Source organism: Leiobunum rupestre, chromosome 11 (assembly GCF_980474605.1).
Source record: "Leiobunum rupestre chromosome 11, qqLeiRupe1.1.hap1, whole genome shotgun sequence".
Lineage (NCBI taxonomy): Eukaryota > Metazoa > Arthropoda > Arachnida > Opiliones > Sclerosomatidae > Leiobunum > Leiobunum rupestre.
Window position 1 is genome coordinate 24,180,389 of NC_143394.1, and position 15,179 is coordinate 24,195,567.

General features: G+C 40.9%; 1 protein-coding gene across 1 annotated transcript; it reads left to right on the forward strand.

Annotated features, from left to right (window-relative positions):
- Positions 1-6,832: 6,832 nt before the first annotated feature.
- Positions 6,833-7,819, forward strand: LOC149922019 (uncharacterized). Its single transcript, XM_090162212.1, has one exon. The coding sequence runs from the start codon at positions 6,833-6,835 to the stop codon at positions 7,817-7,819; it is 987 nt and encodes a 328-aa protein (XP_090018338.1).
- Positions 7,820-15,179: the final 7,360 nt, after the last annotated feature.

The following is a 15,179-nucleotide window of genomic DNA, read 5'->3' on the forward strand; positions in this document are numbered from 1 at the left end:
TTCAAGGAACTTGTCGTAGATTATTTAAAAGAGTGTCCAGGCTACTGTATTATCCCGGGGAGGATAAATGGAAGTGCCATAGAAAGCCTATTTGGACAGTTCAGAGATTCAACCTCCGGAAAGCTATCAGGTACCAACTACAGCTACGCTGCAAGAAATGCTATAATGAAAATTGATGTTCATGGACAAAAGTTCACTCACGACGATTATCGGGGGTGCCATATTGCCATCGCAGATTCCCAGCTTAAGAGAGTTAAAAAAAAACCTATAACCCTTTAAAAAAGGAAATTTAAAAAAAAATTGGTTCCTAAATTTTTTTATGAAACAGTTTCTATATTTTTAAAATGATTGGAACACAATTTTATTTAAAAATTGTTAAAACGTTTTGATTTTAATTGAATTAAACTAAGTTTAAAACATAAACTGTTTTATTCACATAAAATGAGTTTCACTTTTTACCACAAAATTTGACTACACCTGGATAATACAAAATATTGCATTGAAAACATTGCATTTCCTGGATACATATATCACAATAAAATTCAATTATCACAGTTACAATTTAGTCAAGAAAAGTTAACTTTTTAGGAAACATTAAACTTAACCCTTTAGAAGTTGAAGGTGGTAAAATGTGGTTTCTACTTCGTACTTTTTTGGCTGTCAAATTTGGAGTTTTGGAGCAGCTTTTTACCTCTATATTACACTTTGGGCCTTTTACTATTTTTTTCTTGGCTTGTAATATTGGGCTTAAATTTATAACATTTGAGCTAGGATTAACTTTTTGAGATTCATTATTTCTGGTAGTTTTCGAATTTTTAATATTTGAACAAGATTTCACTACTTTGGTTTTAGGTTTGGACTTAACGTTATTATGACTAGTTTTAGGATTTAAAATAGCTTTTGTGGTAATGTTTAGGTTTTGAGGTTTCAACTTCTTGATAGGAGCAGCTCTTAGTTTTGTTTTAGCAATCAGTCCCAGTTTGTCTCGCAGCAGAAATCCTCCCTTTGGAACTTTTTCAGAATATGATGCAAATAGGAAATCGTTGAACCTTGCATTCACCATTTTTGATATGAGCATTTGGTAGAATGATAAGCAGTAAGGATTTCCATGACTTAAATCTTTAGCTATGTTAATAAATATCTTTTCCAGTTCCTTGTCTTTCTTTATTCTTGGACATAAAATCTATAAATTTGATTTAACAATTAATATTAAATTACATCAGTGGGGTTTAGGCCCATAAACTTACAGCAGCTATTTTTGGTCCTAGTTCTCTTAGGGTCTCCTTTCGCATTTCTTCTTTAATTCTTTTATCGACCATTATCAAAAATGGATCAAAATTCTTCTTCAGAAAAAACAGAAATCCCTTGTCTTTTAACTGTAGACTGCGGGGAAGGAATTCTTTCTTTTCCGATTGACTCATAGATAGGCAACGAACTAGTAACAAATGGTTTCTGGCCTCATTAAGGCTATTAGACTTCTTTAGCCTTAACACATTTTTCACTACAGAATGTATTCTTTTTAAAGAAGCGCCTCCCAACTGTAACATGCGAGAATCCACAATATTGTCAGTAGCATTAGAAAACTCAGGATGACTAGGTGCAATTTTAGGCTGGGTTTTTTTTACGTTATCTGTCCAAAGCCTCGATATAAGAGCAGAAAGAACTCCCTTGGCAATTGTGATGATTAACGTGGAGAATATATCCAGTTTGTTCTATAAATTATAAATAAAACCAGTTAATTAGGTTTGTATTTAAGTAGGATAAAAATATATATATTTACCATAGATAATCCCTTATTTTCTATTTCCAATGAAAGTAGCCACATATCACTCATCAATGACTGCCTTTCAAATATTTCTGAGCCTATGTTAACTATAACTTCACCCTCATTCTCGTGTAAATAAATGCTTTTTTCAATATCTTCTATTATCAGTTCCCTCCATGAAGCCCTAAGATTTAAGTTATTAACTTCAGAACCCTTTTTTTCGTTGTAACTCTGTCCAAATAGTGAAATGCATTCTCGCCATAAAGAAAAAGCAATAGAATTGAAAAACGTTTCAGGTACAATATCAATATCACAGCTAAGCCTTGTCGTTTCACGCCAACTTATCAAAATATCTTTATAACCATTTAAATCTAGAAACTTTTCTTCAACTAAAAACTCATTTAACTGACTTAGTATATCTTGTTCTTTAATTTCTCGAAGCTGTCTCACGGTATTTTCAATAATATCTTTAGATTTATTCTTTTTCTTCACGCACCGACCATTTCCATCAGAGAGACCCTCCATTTTTAAAATCACCAATAATTAAATCGCATGAATGACCGTTAGATGGCGAGCGCTAGTTTGCTTAAAGTTAGCCACGCCTTTCAAAAGCTAGGAAGTCGTCGAAGACGTTGGGAGAATTCACCTCCCTCAAAGTTCTTAGAGGCGTAAATTAGTTCTTGGTTACACTACTCTCCCAATGGAATTCAAAAAAAGTTATTTTAGTTTGCCCAACTTGTCACTTTTTCAAGTCATATTTTTCCAATGAAAAAGACGTCTACTTTTTCGCGCCAACGCTATTTGTACGTTTTCGGTGACGCTCTACAATTTTCTCATTGACAATTTTCTTATAGCACCTAGCGGTTAAAATTTAAATTTTTCGATTTTGGATGCAATTTTGGTAGAAAGTGTCCTCCGGCACGTATAATGTACAGTAAAAATTTCAACTTTCTAGAGAACATAGTTTTTGAAACAAATCTTTTTTCGAGCAAAAAACACCCTGTATATATATATTAGGTGCATAATAATTATCAAGTGCCGCATATATTTGGTTTAAGGTGGGATCAAGTTGGCCCTCAGGTAAAGGTATAGTAAATGTATTATAAATCTTCTGGCCTATAGGGCCTATAGTATACAAAAATTGAGCTAGTTGCGTGGGTTTAGCAGAGATCTTAGTAGCAAAAGCAAAAATCTTGAATGTTGTTTTGTATGCCTTCTAGGTAGCAGCAGGATTATCAGTACCAGGGTCAAAGTGATCCGGACCACTAAAAGTGGACGTCATGGTCTATGAAAGCGGTCGAAGGGGCGAACAAGTAGAAAAATAACCAGCTGAACATGGCGATAGGGTTCAATCTAAGACCATTTTCACCTGGACTACAATGCCAACGTTATAACTCCGATTTCAGAGTGTCCGCTACAAAACACCACCAAGTGGAGCAAATTCGCGAAAGTAATCCACAAACATGCAGCAACTCCCCTTTTTTGATCCCCCTTCTTTAAAAGGCGAACAGTTCACGCTCTCTTCCGCTGTTTTTTCTCGGTCTCGGGGTTCCTCTTAATTTCTAGCGGGGGTCTAAATAAATTATCGGTGGTCTGCAACTTCTCGGCCGTTTAGTGGTTAAACCTATGGCCCTAGGCAACAATAATGCGGGCTATTCGGTACTCTTATGGTGCATGCAAAAACGATAAGCGGTATATTCAAGACAATATTAAGTTAATTAAGTTTCCCAGTGTAAAACTGGAACGTGCCAAATGTGATAAGTGCGTCAAGGCTTGTGGTAGGTTAGACCTTACAATGAAAGATTCGGAGAGTCTCGGGAGAGTCGATACTCGAACAACCAGCCTAAACAATTTTACGTGTGCTCGTCGCATTAATAATTAATAATTAAACATACCTTCAACAAGTTCCCAAAACGTTTTAGTTGGAATTTCAATAAACTTTGCCATGTGGTTTCCACTTAAGCCTTGACGCCGTACATATCTCAAAAATTATGAATGATAGCAAGTTAAAACCAATTTTATTTTTAATATTTTACTAATATCTTTCATACCTATGTCTTCATTCACGCGTAGCATTTCCATATCCGCCGGAAACGCCAAATATCGTTTTTGACAACTTTTTTAATAATGATGTTACGCCCCTGAAACCCGCATTTTTGGATTCAAAAGGGTCGATTCATATTTAGAAAGTGCCAATGTTATCCGGCTACGTCAATTGGCTGCTAAGAACGACAAGGGGAAACATTTCCACGTTATTCAGTTTCCACGCTATTCAGTTTCCACGTTATTCCGTTTCCACGTTATTCAGTTGCCACGCTATTTAGTTTCCACGTTATTCAAGTCTCTGTCATTTTCCACGTAAATCAGGATGCACGTTATTCAGTTTCCACCTTATTCAGCGTCTCCGAAAAAACAACTTTCGTCGTAAGCATATATATAATGATTTAACGAGTTGTTGGAACGGTGTGGTTATATGCCGGATTAATAATATTGATTAATTTGGCTATTAGAATTTTCCGAATGAGACCCGAATTTTCGATAGGCCATATCTTAGCAACCGTTCGACGTAGCCGGATAACAAGGGCACTTTCTAAATATAAATCGAACCTTTTGAATCCAAAATTGCGGGTTTCAGGGGCGTAGCATCATTATTTAAAAAGTTGTCAAAAACGATATTTGGCGTTTCCGGCGGATATGGAAATCCGACGCGTGAATCAAGACATAGGTATTAGTAAAATATTAAAAATAAAATTGGTTTCAACTTTTTATCATTCATAGTTTTTGAGATAATCGCAAATAATAGCCAAAATCCCAACGGCCGAAGACTTATTTAACAGAGTGTACATCTTCTGACACCATGATGTATTAATTAGTACGCATAGACTTTTTTAAGAAACAACATCCATATGTATGCACATGGTTCTGATACCCCCTTTGTTATAGAGCGAGGGTTTTTTTTTTAGAAGCTCGTTATGAGCCATTGTGACAATACAGTCCGCTCGTCCATTTGATTAATCAGGTGCGAGATATGTGTTACGGCCACGCCAACGGGGGGATACTTGGGGATAGGGTTGGGACACCCGTGGCGGAAGTATGACAACCACCCGTTGGGGGATTAGTGGTCGTCCTCACACGGCCTTCCACAAACTCTGCCTCCCGGACACCTGGGATTACAGGAGTGAGCCATTACTCCCGGCCAGAGCGAGGGTCTCGGCGAGGGTTTATACTAGTGTTCGTACGGGGACCCCGACCCCGACCCCGACCCCGGTACCGAAGATAAAAAATTAAGTCCAGGGTGTTATGTTTCGGGGTTAATTTTCGGGAATGTATGTTTGAAGTTTGAACTTTGGAATAGGAAAAAAGCTTATTATATAAATATATAAACTCTATAGAATTTTTAATTTTATCATTTTTTTTTCTCTACACCTTCTTCCACGAAATTATTTGGTTCTTTTACGTATAAATAAGTAAGTAATATTTTTTTCGGTGGTAGCCTTACCTGATATAAACTATTTTTTTTTCGGGGATAGCTTAACCCTGACCCCAACTGTTTTTTTTTCGGGGATAGCTTAACCCCGACCCTGACTTAATTTTGACCCCGTACGAACACTAGTTTATACACCGCGTCTTATGATTCTTATCTCTTATCAGCTGACATAGGGGCATTTCTTATCAATTTAAGGACCGATAATAACTAGTTATAAACTCAACGTATACCAGGTGCTGCGCGCCCCCTTGTACCTAGGCTTCACCGCAATGCTCGCGTCTATTGTGTGTTGGGAAAACGAGCTGAGCCAGACGAGGCAGAACAGCGCGAGGTGAGAGAGAGTGTAAAATGAAAGAGAACGTCCTGGGCTTAAAAACAAGCCCGCATTCATTCGTTTTTATTACTATCGATTTTTCGTGCAACCAACACTTTAAGTCCGGAGAAGGAAGGAGAAGGTTCAAACGCCGAAATCGCCGCTAAAGTATTATTTTCGTCCAAGAATCTTCCGTCCCCGCCACAAGACCTGAACGTCGCGTTTATCTTTCACTATTATTCTTAATTGTTACTCAGTCGTGTTCCTTTTCGTTATAAATAAACTTTTTATCTTCCTCAACCTTATTGAACGTCACATTGGTGGAGGCGCCGGGCAATCGTATTCGTCACCTCTTGTTACTATGGCTCAACAAATCTCCCCATTCCGAGGTGATTCGATCGAAGACATCAAGTAATGGTTGTACAGATTCAAAACCATCGCTACATTGAACGGGTGGCCTGCCGACAACTGGATTCTGTATTTGTCTCTCAATCTCGAAGGTACAGCCGCTTCCTACTGGAGATATATCTCGGCTTCTAAACAAGGAATAACTTGGGTCTGGGCTGAAAACAAACTGAAATCAACTTTTGGGAAGACCATTGACGATGGCACAATTGAAAAACAATTGTTTAAACGACGCCAAGGAACCAACGAACTTTATGATGTATACTGCGCTGACGTTTTAGCCCTGTGCGACAAACTAAGTCGAGACGTCGCTATGCCAGAGAAGGTCCAAAGACTTATGAATGGCCTACGTCCTGATCTCGTAGAAGACGTGTACAAAATGAAGCCAATTTTATTGGGGGACCTGAAAGAAGCCGTCGTTCTGGTCTTGGCAGCTAAAGACGCAGCCGCCCGTTGTTGATCCGCCGCTAGAAATACAAATTATCTTGCTTTCCACCCTGATGCCTCTAATATGATTAAAAATATACCTACCAACTACCGATCTCTACCTTCCCATCCAACGGAGTTGCAACTGTCGTCAAAAAACCAACAACAATGGCAGTTACCCGCAAATCGACTAACCCAGCAGCCACGCCGCTCCGACCAGATGCGTACCCCAGACGGTCGTTCAATCTGTTTGACCTGCAATAACATCGGCCACGTTTCTAGGCATTGTCGAAACCACCCCTCCTACGCGGTCAATACTGTAACCCCGGACAATCAACAGCAGCCTCAGGAAGATGAATCCAAACTTCCGATAAACGAGCACCAGCGGTCGTATTAGAGGGTACGGCCGCCGAGGATAATTCATAAACCTCGGCCAATGACGCATTACTTAGACGACACTGCGAAATCAATTGACCCCGAAGCGGCTATCAGAGCTATCAGCACCTCGTTTGTGGAATCTCACCGAATTTGTCTTCAACCATGCAGTGTCCCTATCAAATCAGCTAGTGGCCACTTAGCGTTTGCGGTAGGAAGAACTGAAAAAGTTATCAATCAAGGCAATAAGTCCACGATTTCGGCAATTGTTCTACCAAACCTACCGGCAGATATTCTTTTGGGAATTGACTGGTGTCGACATACAAAACTAGTTCTTAATTTCGGATCCGAACCTACTATACGGTTTCCAAGCACATCGACAGATCCCGACGCTACCACACCTGAAAATCTACCCATCGTCGCCTTCATCACAATCGCCGAACCCGTCATTCTGAAGCCTTGGACCGAAACGCTAGTTCCCATTGTACTATCTCGTAAAGCACCATTTCGGGATGGTTTACTTACTCCAAGTTCTGAACTACGTTCTAAAACTGGACTTACGGCGCCATATTCTGTTCTATCATCATCGTTCGATTCCGCTCCGATCGCTAATATGTCTTGGGAGGAAAAGGTCATTCATCCGGGAATGAAGTTGGGAACCATTGAACCTCTATCACTGAGTACCACGATTATCAGTCACATAAACCACCTAGAGGCAGCATCCGAGCCTTCCTGTAAGAACTCCGAAATTTCGACCAACATCACACATGACCAAAAGACAGAACTTGAAAGTCTTCTACAGGAGTTTGATCACTGCTTTAAGGCAGCAAAGGACCCGCTACGCCGTGCAAAGTTACCGGCGCACACGATTGACACACAGGGCCACCTTCCTGTCCATTTACCTCCTTTCTGTACATCCTTCGCCGAATGCGAAATGATTCAGGAAGAAGTTGGTACAATGCTATTAGACGACGTAATTCGTTCATCTTCGAGTCCTTGGTCTTCTCGTGTCGTAATCGTTGCGAAAAAAGATGGGTCTTCAAGATAGACTTTCATCGCTTAAACGCCATAACCCAGCGTGGCGTCTATCCCCTCCCTCGCGTGGAAGACCCCCTCGATCGCCTACATGGTGCAAAGTTTTTCTCTACTATGGACTTAGCCAAGGGCTACTGGCTACTTCCAATGGCCGAAGACTACAAAGAAAAGACAGCGTTTAGCACCCCAGACGGACTATTTGAATTTAATGCACTGCCAATGGGTCTTTCGAACGCTGCCGCCACATTTCAACGCGCTATGGATGTTGTACTAGCTGGCCTTAAATGGAACACTTGTCTGGTCTACCTCGATGACATCATAGTTTATTCTTCAACCTTTGCCTCTCATTTAAACCGCCTCCCTGAAGTTCTACATCGCATCAGTGACGCCGCCGGACTATTGCTGAATGCGGAAAAATGCCGTTTGGCCATGAGTAAGATTAAATATATCGGCCATATTATTTCGGAAAATAGAGTTACGTTGGACCCTGTCAAAACTCGCGCAGTGGACGAATTCCTGACGCCATCCAATCGCGCCGAAGTCCAATCTTTCGTTGGCCTATGCTCCTATTACCGACGATTCATAAAAAACTTCGCCAAGGTGGCCCGACCACTTACTGAAATCACAAGTTCTAAAGCCCAATTTATATGGGGCACAGCTCAAGACAAAGCTTTTAAAACGCTCAAATCAAAGTTAACCCAATCTCCATTTCTAAGACATTTTGATCCATTGCTGCCAACAGAAATTCACCCTGACGCGAGTAACAAGGGCATTGGAGCCGTCCTTTCGCAGCGTAGTAATGGTGAGGAGCGAGTTATCTCCTATGCCAGCCGATCACTATCAACGCCAGAAATCAATTACAGTACAACCGAAATGGAGTGTTTAGCTCTGATATGGGCCCTCGGACAATTTCGTCCTTACATCAACGGCAGACATGTTCGGGTTGTCACTGATCATCACTCTCTCTGCTGGCCTCGCAGCCCCAAAGACCCGCATAATCGCCTTGCTCGCTGGTCTTTACAAGAACAAGAACAGGACATGGAAATAGCTCATCGTAGTGGCCGTCGTCATTCGAATGCCCACTGTCTAAGCCGACTTATCAGGAACCCGGCTCCGGACACCGCCAATACAGACGATCCTGATGTTATTGGCGCATTAATCAAATTACCAGAGATCATCAAGCTCCAAGAACAAGATCCCGTTTTTGGTCCAATCATAACCTATATCACACACCCGAGTGCAGTACACACTGTTTCGACGCAACGTCAAGCCAAAAAATATACAATGACTGATGGAATTTTATATCGCAAAGCAAGGAAGCGCCCTCTTCTAGCCATACCAAACTGAAGTCCTTTATGCTGGACATAACCATCCTTCAGCGTGTCATCTGGGTTTCTTTAGAACCTTCAAGTGCCTATCCGAACGGTACTTCTGGCCTAAACTTCAACATTGTGTCCAACAGTATGTGCAATCCTGCGCTCTTTTCCAAAGCCGTAAGATGCTCACCTCTGGACTTCAAGGTCTTCTACAATCTATTCCCAGTACTGGGATGCCTTTCACACGTGTCGGTATGGACTTCCTAGGCCCATTTCCAAAGTCTCGCCAGAACAACACATTTATCTTGGTCTATACTGATTATCTCACGAAATGGGCGGAAACCCAGGCAGTACCAGCCGCCACAGCCGAAGAAGTCGCCGCATTCTTCGTGGAACTGGTTGTTTTCCGACACGGCACCCCGAAAGAGCTACTTACCCACTGAGGAACCCAATTCATGGCCGCTATGACCCAAAACATCTTGACGCAAATAGGAACTAAACACATTCGAACGACATCATACCACCCGTAAACTAACGGTTTAACGGAACGGCTCAACAAGACACTGGCGGACATGCTTTAAATGTATGTATCCGAGGATCATTCCGATTGGGATGACGCTTTACCGGGAGTGACTTTTGCCTATAACACGGCCGTCCAAGAATCAACAAGAGCCTCGCCATTTTACCTCGTTTATGGACGAGACCCATTCTTGCCTATGGATCGAGCGTTACCCGTCGCTGAAGAGTCCCTGAAAACACTTTACCCAATCGACGAAGCCCGAGAAATAGCACAAGCTAACATCGCAGCAGCCCAAAATCGTCAAACCATACTTCACGACGCTAATCGCCGGGAAGTGAACTTCACCCCAGGCGAGTGGGTCTAAACCAGGAAACCGACTCGAAAACGAGGACGGTCAGAGAAACTACTTCATCAATTCCACGGTCCTTTTGAGATACTTCGCCAAACGGGTCCAGTCAATTTTACAGAACGAGTCAAAAACAGGGGACATCGGCAAACTGAAACTGTCCACATCTCCAAAATGAAACTAGCTTTTCGTAGAGAAGACGATAGACCCGAGACGGGTCCTCCGTATTCAGAGAACAACCTTTCCCAAGATTCGAGATCGGTGAAAAGCCAGCGCGCTTCGGAGATTAAAGAACGAGCGCTCGAGCGAGGTGGAAAAACGACGGTAAGAGGAGGTTTTAAAAGGAGGAGTTTTAGGTTTAAGTCCGGAGAAGGATGGAGAAGGTTCAACCGCCGAAATCGCCGCTAAGCAAAAGTATTATTTTCGTCCAAGAATCTTCCGTCCCCGCTACAAGACCTGAACGTCGCGTTTATCTTTTATTATTATTCTTGTTACTCAGTCGCGCATCTTTTCGTTATAAATAAACTTATTATCTTCCTCAACCTTATTGAACGTCACAATATTGTGCTGGATCTAAGAGCCGCAGCGGGTCACTCATAATAAACATGACCTCGTTACAATAGAGTTGGAACCTCCACCAACTTCCAAAGGGTGCGGGTTACTTTTGTAAGTGTTATACCGGTGAGCCCCTTTATGTTTCACAGCTCCTATCAAAGTGGTGGCTTTGCGACGGAGTTTCTGTTCATGGGCACCGAGATAGAAGTCGTCGGAAGAGAAGGTTAAACCCAGATATTTAAGTGCTCGCTAGCGACTAAAAACCTTGCAATTCCGCGACAATCCCAACCTACATGCATCATCATTCCCAACCCTCATTAAAATAAACCCCGACACTACTACTATACAAAATCATTAAAACGATAATAGTAAAATCTTCTAAAAACTATTTGCCAAGCCAGCCATTTATAACTTTAAATTGTGGTTATCACAATTGTCGGTATACCTTCGGAAATGGAATTTGAAGAGTTCAGTACAGTTGGCCACAGAGGAAGACTAGATGATTGAAGATAGCAGCGACGAATCTTAGGAACTCCGACCAAAAAAAAGTGTAACAGTTTTTAGTAGAGGAACTCACTCTGTTTGCGTTTGTACCATACATCAAAATGTTAAGTTTATGCTGACTACATGAAAATTATCGCGATGTTCGTGTGTTCAATTGACTCGAAGGAGTGCATGCGACATAGCTGTAACAGCTGTCCAGGGCGAGATAATTTTACGTAATCCATGCTTGATTTTGTTGCTCACGACATTGAAGCTGACGATACCATTTCTTACAAGTGGTGGGTTTCGACGGACCGAACAACACATTTTTAGATTTTTTAAATGACTTGGCTGACAAAACAGAGAAACTAGTAACGCACCATTTCATTGCTAAACATCAGGCTAAATACTTGCGAGAATTGAAAAATAAATTAGTTATAGGAGAAGGGGTGGTTGTAGTTCTTCTTGATTTTGCCGAAAATTATTCGTTTATTATTCAAGATTCAGCACAAGGATATCACTGGGATAATAGCCAAACTACAATTCATCCGTTTGTGGTATATTACAAAGAAGACGCTGACGTTTTTAAGCACTCTTCGATTATTATAATAAGCGAAGTTTTAAAGCATGACGTAGTAGCTGTGATTTACTTTCAGTCGGTTATGATAAATTATCTAAAAAAGCGCTTTCCTAGGTTCAAAAAATTCATTATTTTAGCGACGGTTCTGCCATCACGAAAATGACTTTGACATTCTCGGTGAATGAAACTTTTTCGCTACAAGCCTGGGAAAGAGTCCTTGTGATGGCGTTGGAGGTACCGTGAAGAGGCTAGCAGCAAGGTCAAGCCTCCAAAATCCCCTTTCGAATTAAATACTCACACCAATGGATATTTATAACTGGGAAAAAGCGAACATAAGTGTAATGACATTTTACTTCGTCAGCAGTGAGGAGATTTCGGCTCACGCTCATTTTCTCGAAGAACGTTTTAAAGGAGCTAGAACAGTTCAAGGCACAAGAAGTCACCACTCCTTTAAACCAAAGGATTTAAATCATATGTTGATTTCTAGAATTTCCGGAGATAACGACTACTTCACGGTTTCTGTTGGTGACAAGGCCCCGAAAGGAACTTCAATTTTAAACAGTCTCAAACCTGGGAAATACGTGGGGCAAAATTATACTTTGGCGTTGATCTTGATCTGGGAGAAGACCAGGACGAATCTCTCATTAAGGTACTGCACCCTCATGGATTTGTGCAATCATACAAATGGCCAAGCTGGACGGGAACGGTTGGGGGTGGTGGCGGCTGGACGGAAATAGCTGGCGGTGGCTGGACGGGAACGGTTGGCGGTGGTAGCGGCTGGACGGAAATAGCTGGCGGTGGCTGGACGGGAACGGTTGGCGGTGGTGGCGGCTGGACGGAAATAGCTGGCGGTGGTTGCGGCTGGCGGCGTCAGAACTCGTTGTAGAAGCGGCTTATTAGACACGGAGTCTGACTCTTTCTCCCTCCCAAATAATATTTTATTATATAAATCGGATCAGGAATTTGAGAAAAGTTTGAGGTTGGAAGTTATAGCGTCGTGGCTGGACGGGAACGGTTGGCGGCGGTGGCAGCTGTACGGGAATGGCTGGCGGCGTCAGAACTCGTTGGTGAAGCGGCTTATTAGACTCGGAGTCGGACTCGTTCTCCCTCCCAGATAATATTTTATTTTATAAATCTGATCAGGATTTTGAGAAAAGTTTGAGGTTGGAAGTTATAGCGTCGTGACTGGACGGGAACGGTTGGCGGCGGTGGCGGCTGGACGGAAATCGCTGGCGGTGGTGCCGGTTGGACGGAAATCGCTGGCGGCGGTGCCGGTTGGACGGAAATCGCTGGCGGTGTCAGAACTCGTTGTAGACGCGGCTTATTAGACTCGGAGTCGGACTCGTTCTCCCTCCCAAATAATATTTTATTATATAAATCTGATCAGGAATTTGAGAAAAGTTCGGGGTCGGAAGTTATAGCGTCGTGGCTGAACGGGACTGGTCAGCCGCAACCGCCGCCAACTGTTCCTGTCCAGCCTGAAACGCCGCCAACGTTTCCCGTCCAGCCTGAAAAGCCGCCAGCCATTTCCGTCCAGCCGCCTCCAGCTGTTCCCGTCCAGCCACCACCGCCGCCAACCGTTCCCGTCCAGCCACGACGCTATAACTTCCGACCTCGAACTTTTCTCAAATTCTGATCAGATTTATATAATAAAATATTATTAGGGATGGAGAACGAGTCCGACTCCGTGTCTAATAAGCCGCTTCTACAACGAGTTCCGACCCCGAACTTTTCTCAAATTCCTGATCAGAATTATAAAATAATATATTACTTTAATGATTGTGAGACTGTTTTTTTTATTTCAGTAATTTAGTATCTGTTTTTTAAAAATTATATATTGTCAACAGAAAGACCATAGTTATTTGGTAAAACAGTGAGGTGATCTTGCGATTGAGTTTTGGTAATATGCAAAATGATTTTCCAAACACATGCAGATCTCTTCGCTCATTCGCTGACCACTCCCGCTCACTTGCAGACCATAGCTCAAGTCATGGATTTTCCAAGTCCAACTTTACTATAATTCTTTAAATTTCATTAAAAAAATCTGCGACTACATAAATTTTACCTCGTATAGTGAATTTTTAAACCTAATTGGCTATAACGCAATTTCCTTTGATAAATATTGTTCCATCAGTTCACTCATAAATTTCATTTCTAGTCTAAAATTTATTTTTCTAAAGATAGTGTCACTCGTTCTTAGACAATTAATATAATAATCATATTTAATTTATATTTCTTTGTTAATTAACATTTTTTTTAGAAAATTTAGTTATATAAAATCTTACTATTTTATAAAATTTATTTATTTTTGTTTTAAAACTTTAGTCAGGGCCGTCTTTATACTTTTGCCACCAAAAAATCTGCCTCCCTTTTATTTATACAAAATCGTAAGTCTTTTCGGTGAAATGCTTAAATAGGCCCTATAATTATCAAATAAAAATCATTTCGAGAAAAGAGAAGAAGCAATAATACATTTTTCACTAAATAATTCAGCAAGTGAAACAATTTGTACGATTTTGCCCAACTTGTTTAAATGGAAAACGACGCCTTTAAAATTCAGTCAGTGGCGACTTTTAGGAACGACAAGGGGAAACATTTCCACGTTATTCAGTTTCCACGCTATTCAGTTTCCACGTTATTCCGTTTCCACGTTATTCAGTTGCCACGCTATTTAGTTTCCACGTTATTCAAGTCTCTGTCATTTTCCACGTAAATCAGGATGCACGTTATTCAGTTTCCACCTTATTCAGCGTCTCCGAAAAAACAACTTTCGTCGTAAGCATATATATAATGATTTAACGAGTTGTTGGAACGCTGTGGTTATATGCCGGATTAATAATATTGATTAATTAGGCTATTAGAATTTTCCGAATGAGACCCGAATTTTCGATACGCCATATCTTAGCAACCGTTCGACGTAGCCGGATAACAAGGGCACTTTCATAATTTGAATCGACCCTTTTGAATCCAAAAATGAAGGTTTCAGGGGCGTAGCATCATTATTAAAAAAGTTGTCAAAAACGATATTTGGCGTTTCCGGTGGATATGGAAATGCTACTCGTGAATCAAGACATAGGTATGAAAGATAATAGAAAATATTAAAAATAAAATTGGTTTCAACTTTTTATCATTCATAGTTTTTGAGATAATCGCAAATAAGTGCCAAAATCCCAACGGCCGAAGACTTATTTAACAGAGTGTGCAAGGAAAGACTTCAACTTGAATATGTACTGAGTTGCGAAATCCTCAAACTGCGCAGAGATGATGGTACTCCTGTGGAAGACATTCAAATATTATAAGGTATTCAGATCTTTTGGAAAAAGATTTTATACTAGCCATTGCTGCACGCGTTATTCATTGAAAGAATGGGTTTTGTGGGGGTATGTGTTAAATAATGTTTCTATATTAATTTCTCGCATGTGTGCATGCACACGGTTTTTTTTTGACATCTGTTATGTTTTTGGTTGGCTTTTTCAATGACTTACCCTAATGTTTTTAATATATCTTTTAATTTCGGTACTTATTCCTACATTTTGGGCTACCTAAGTAGTTATCTATTTCATTGGAACTATG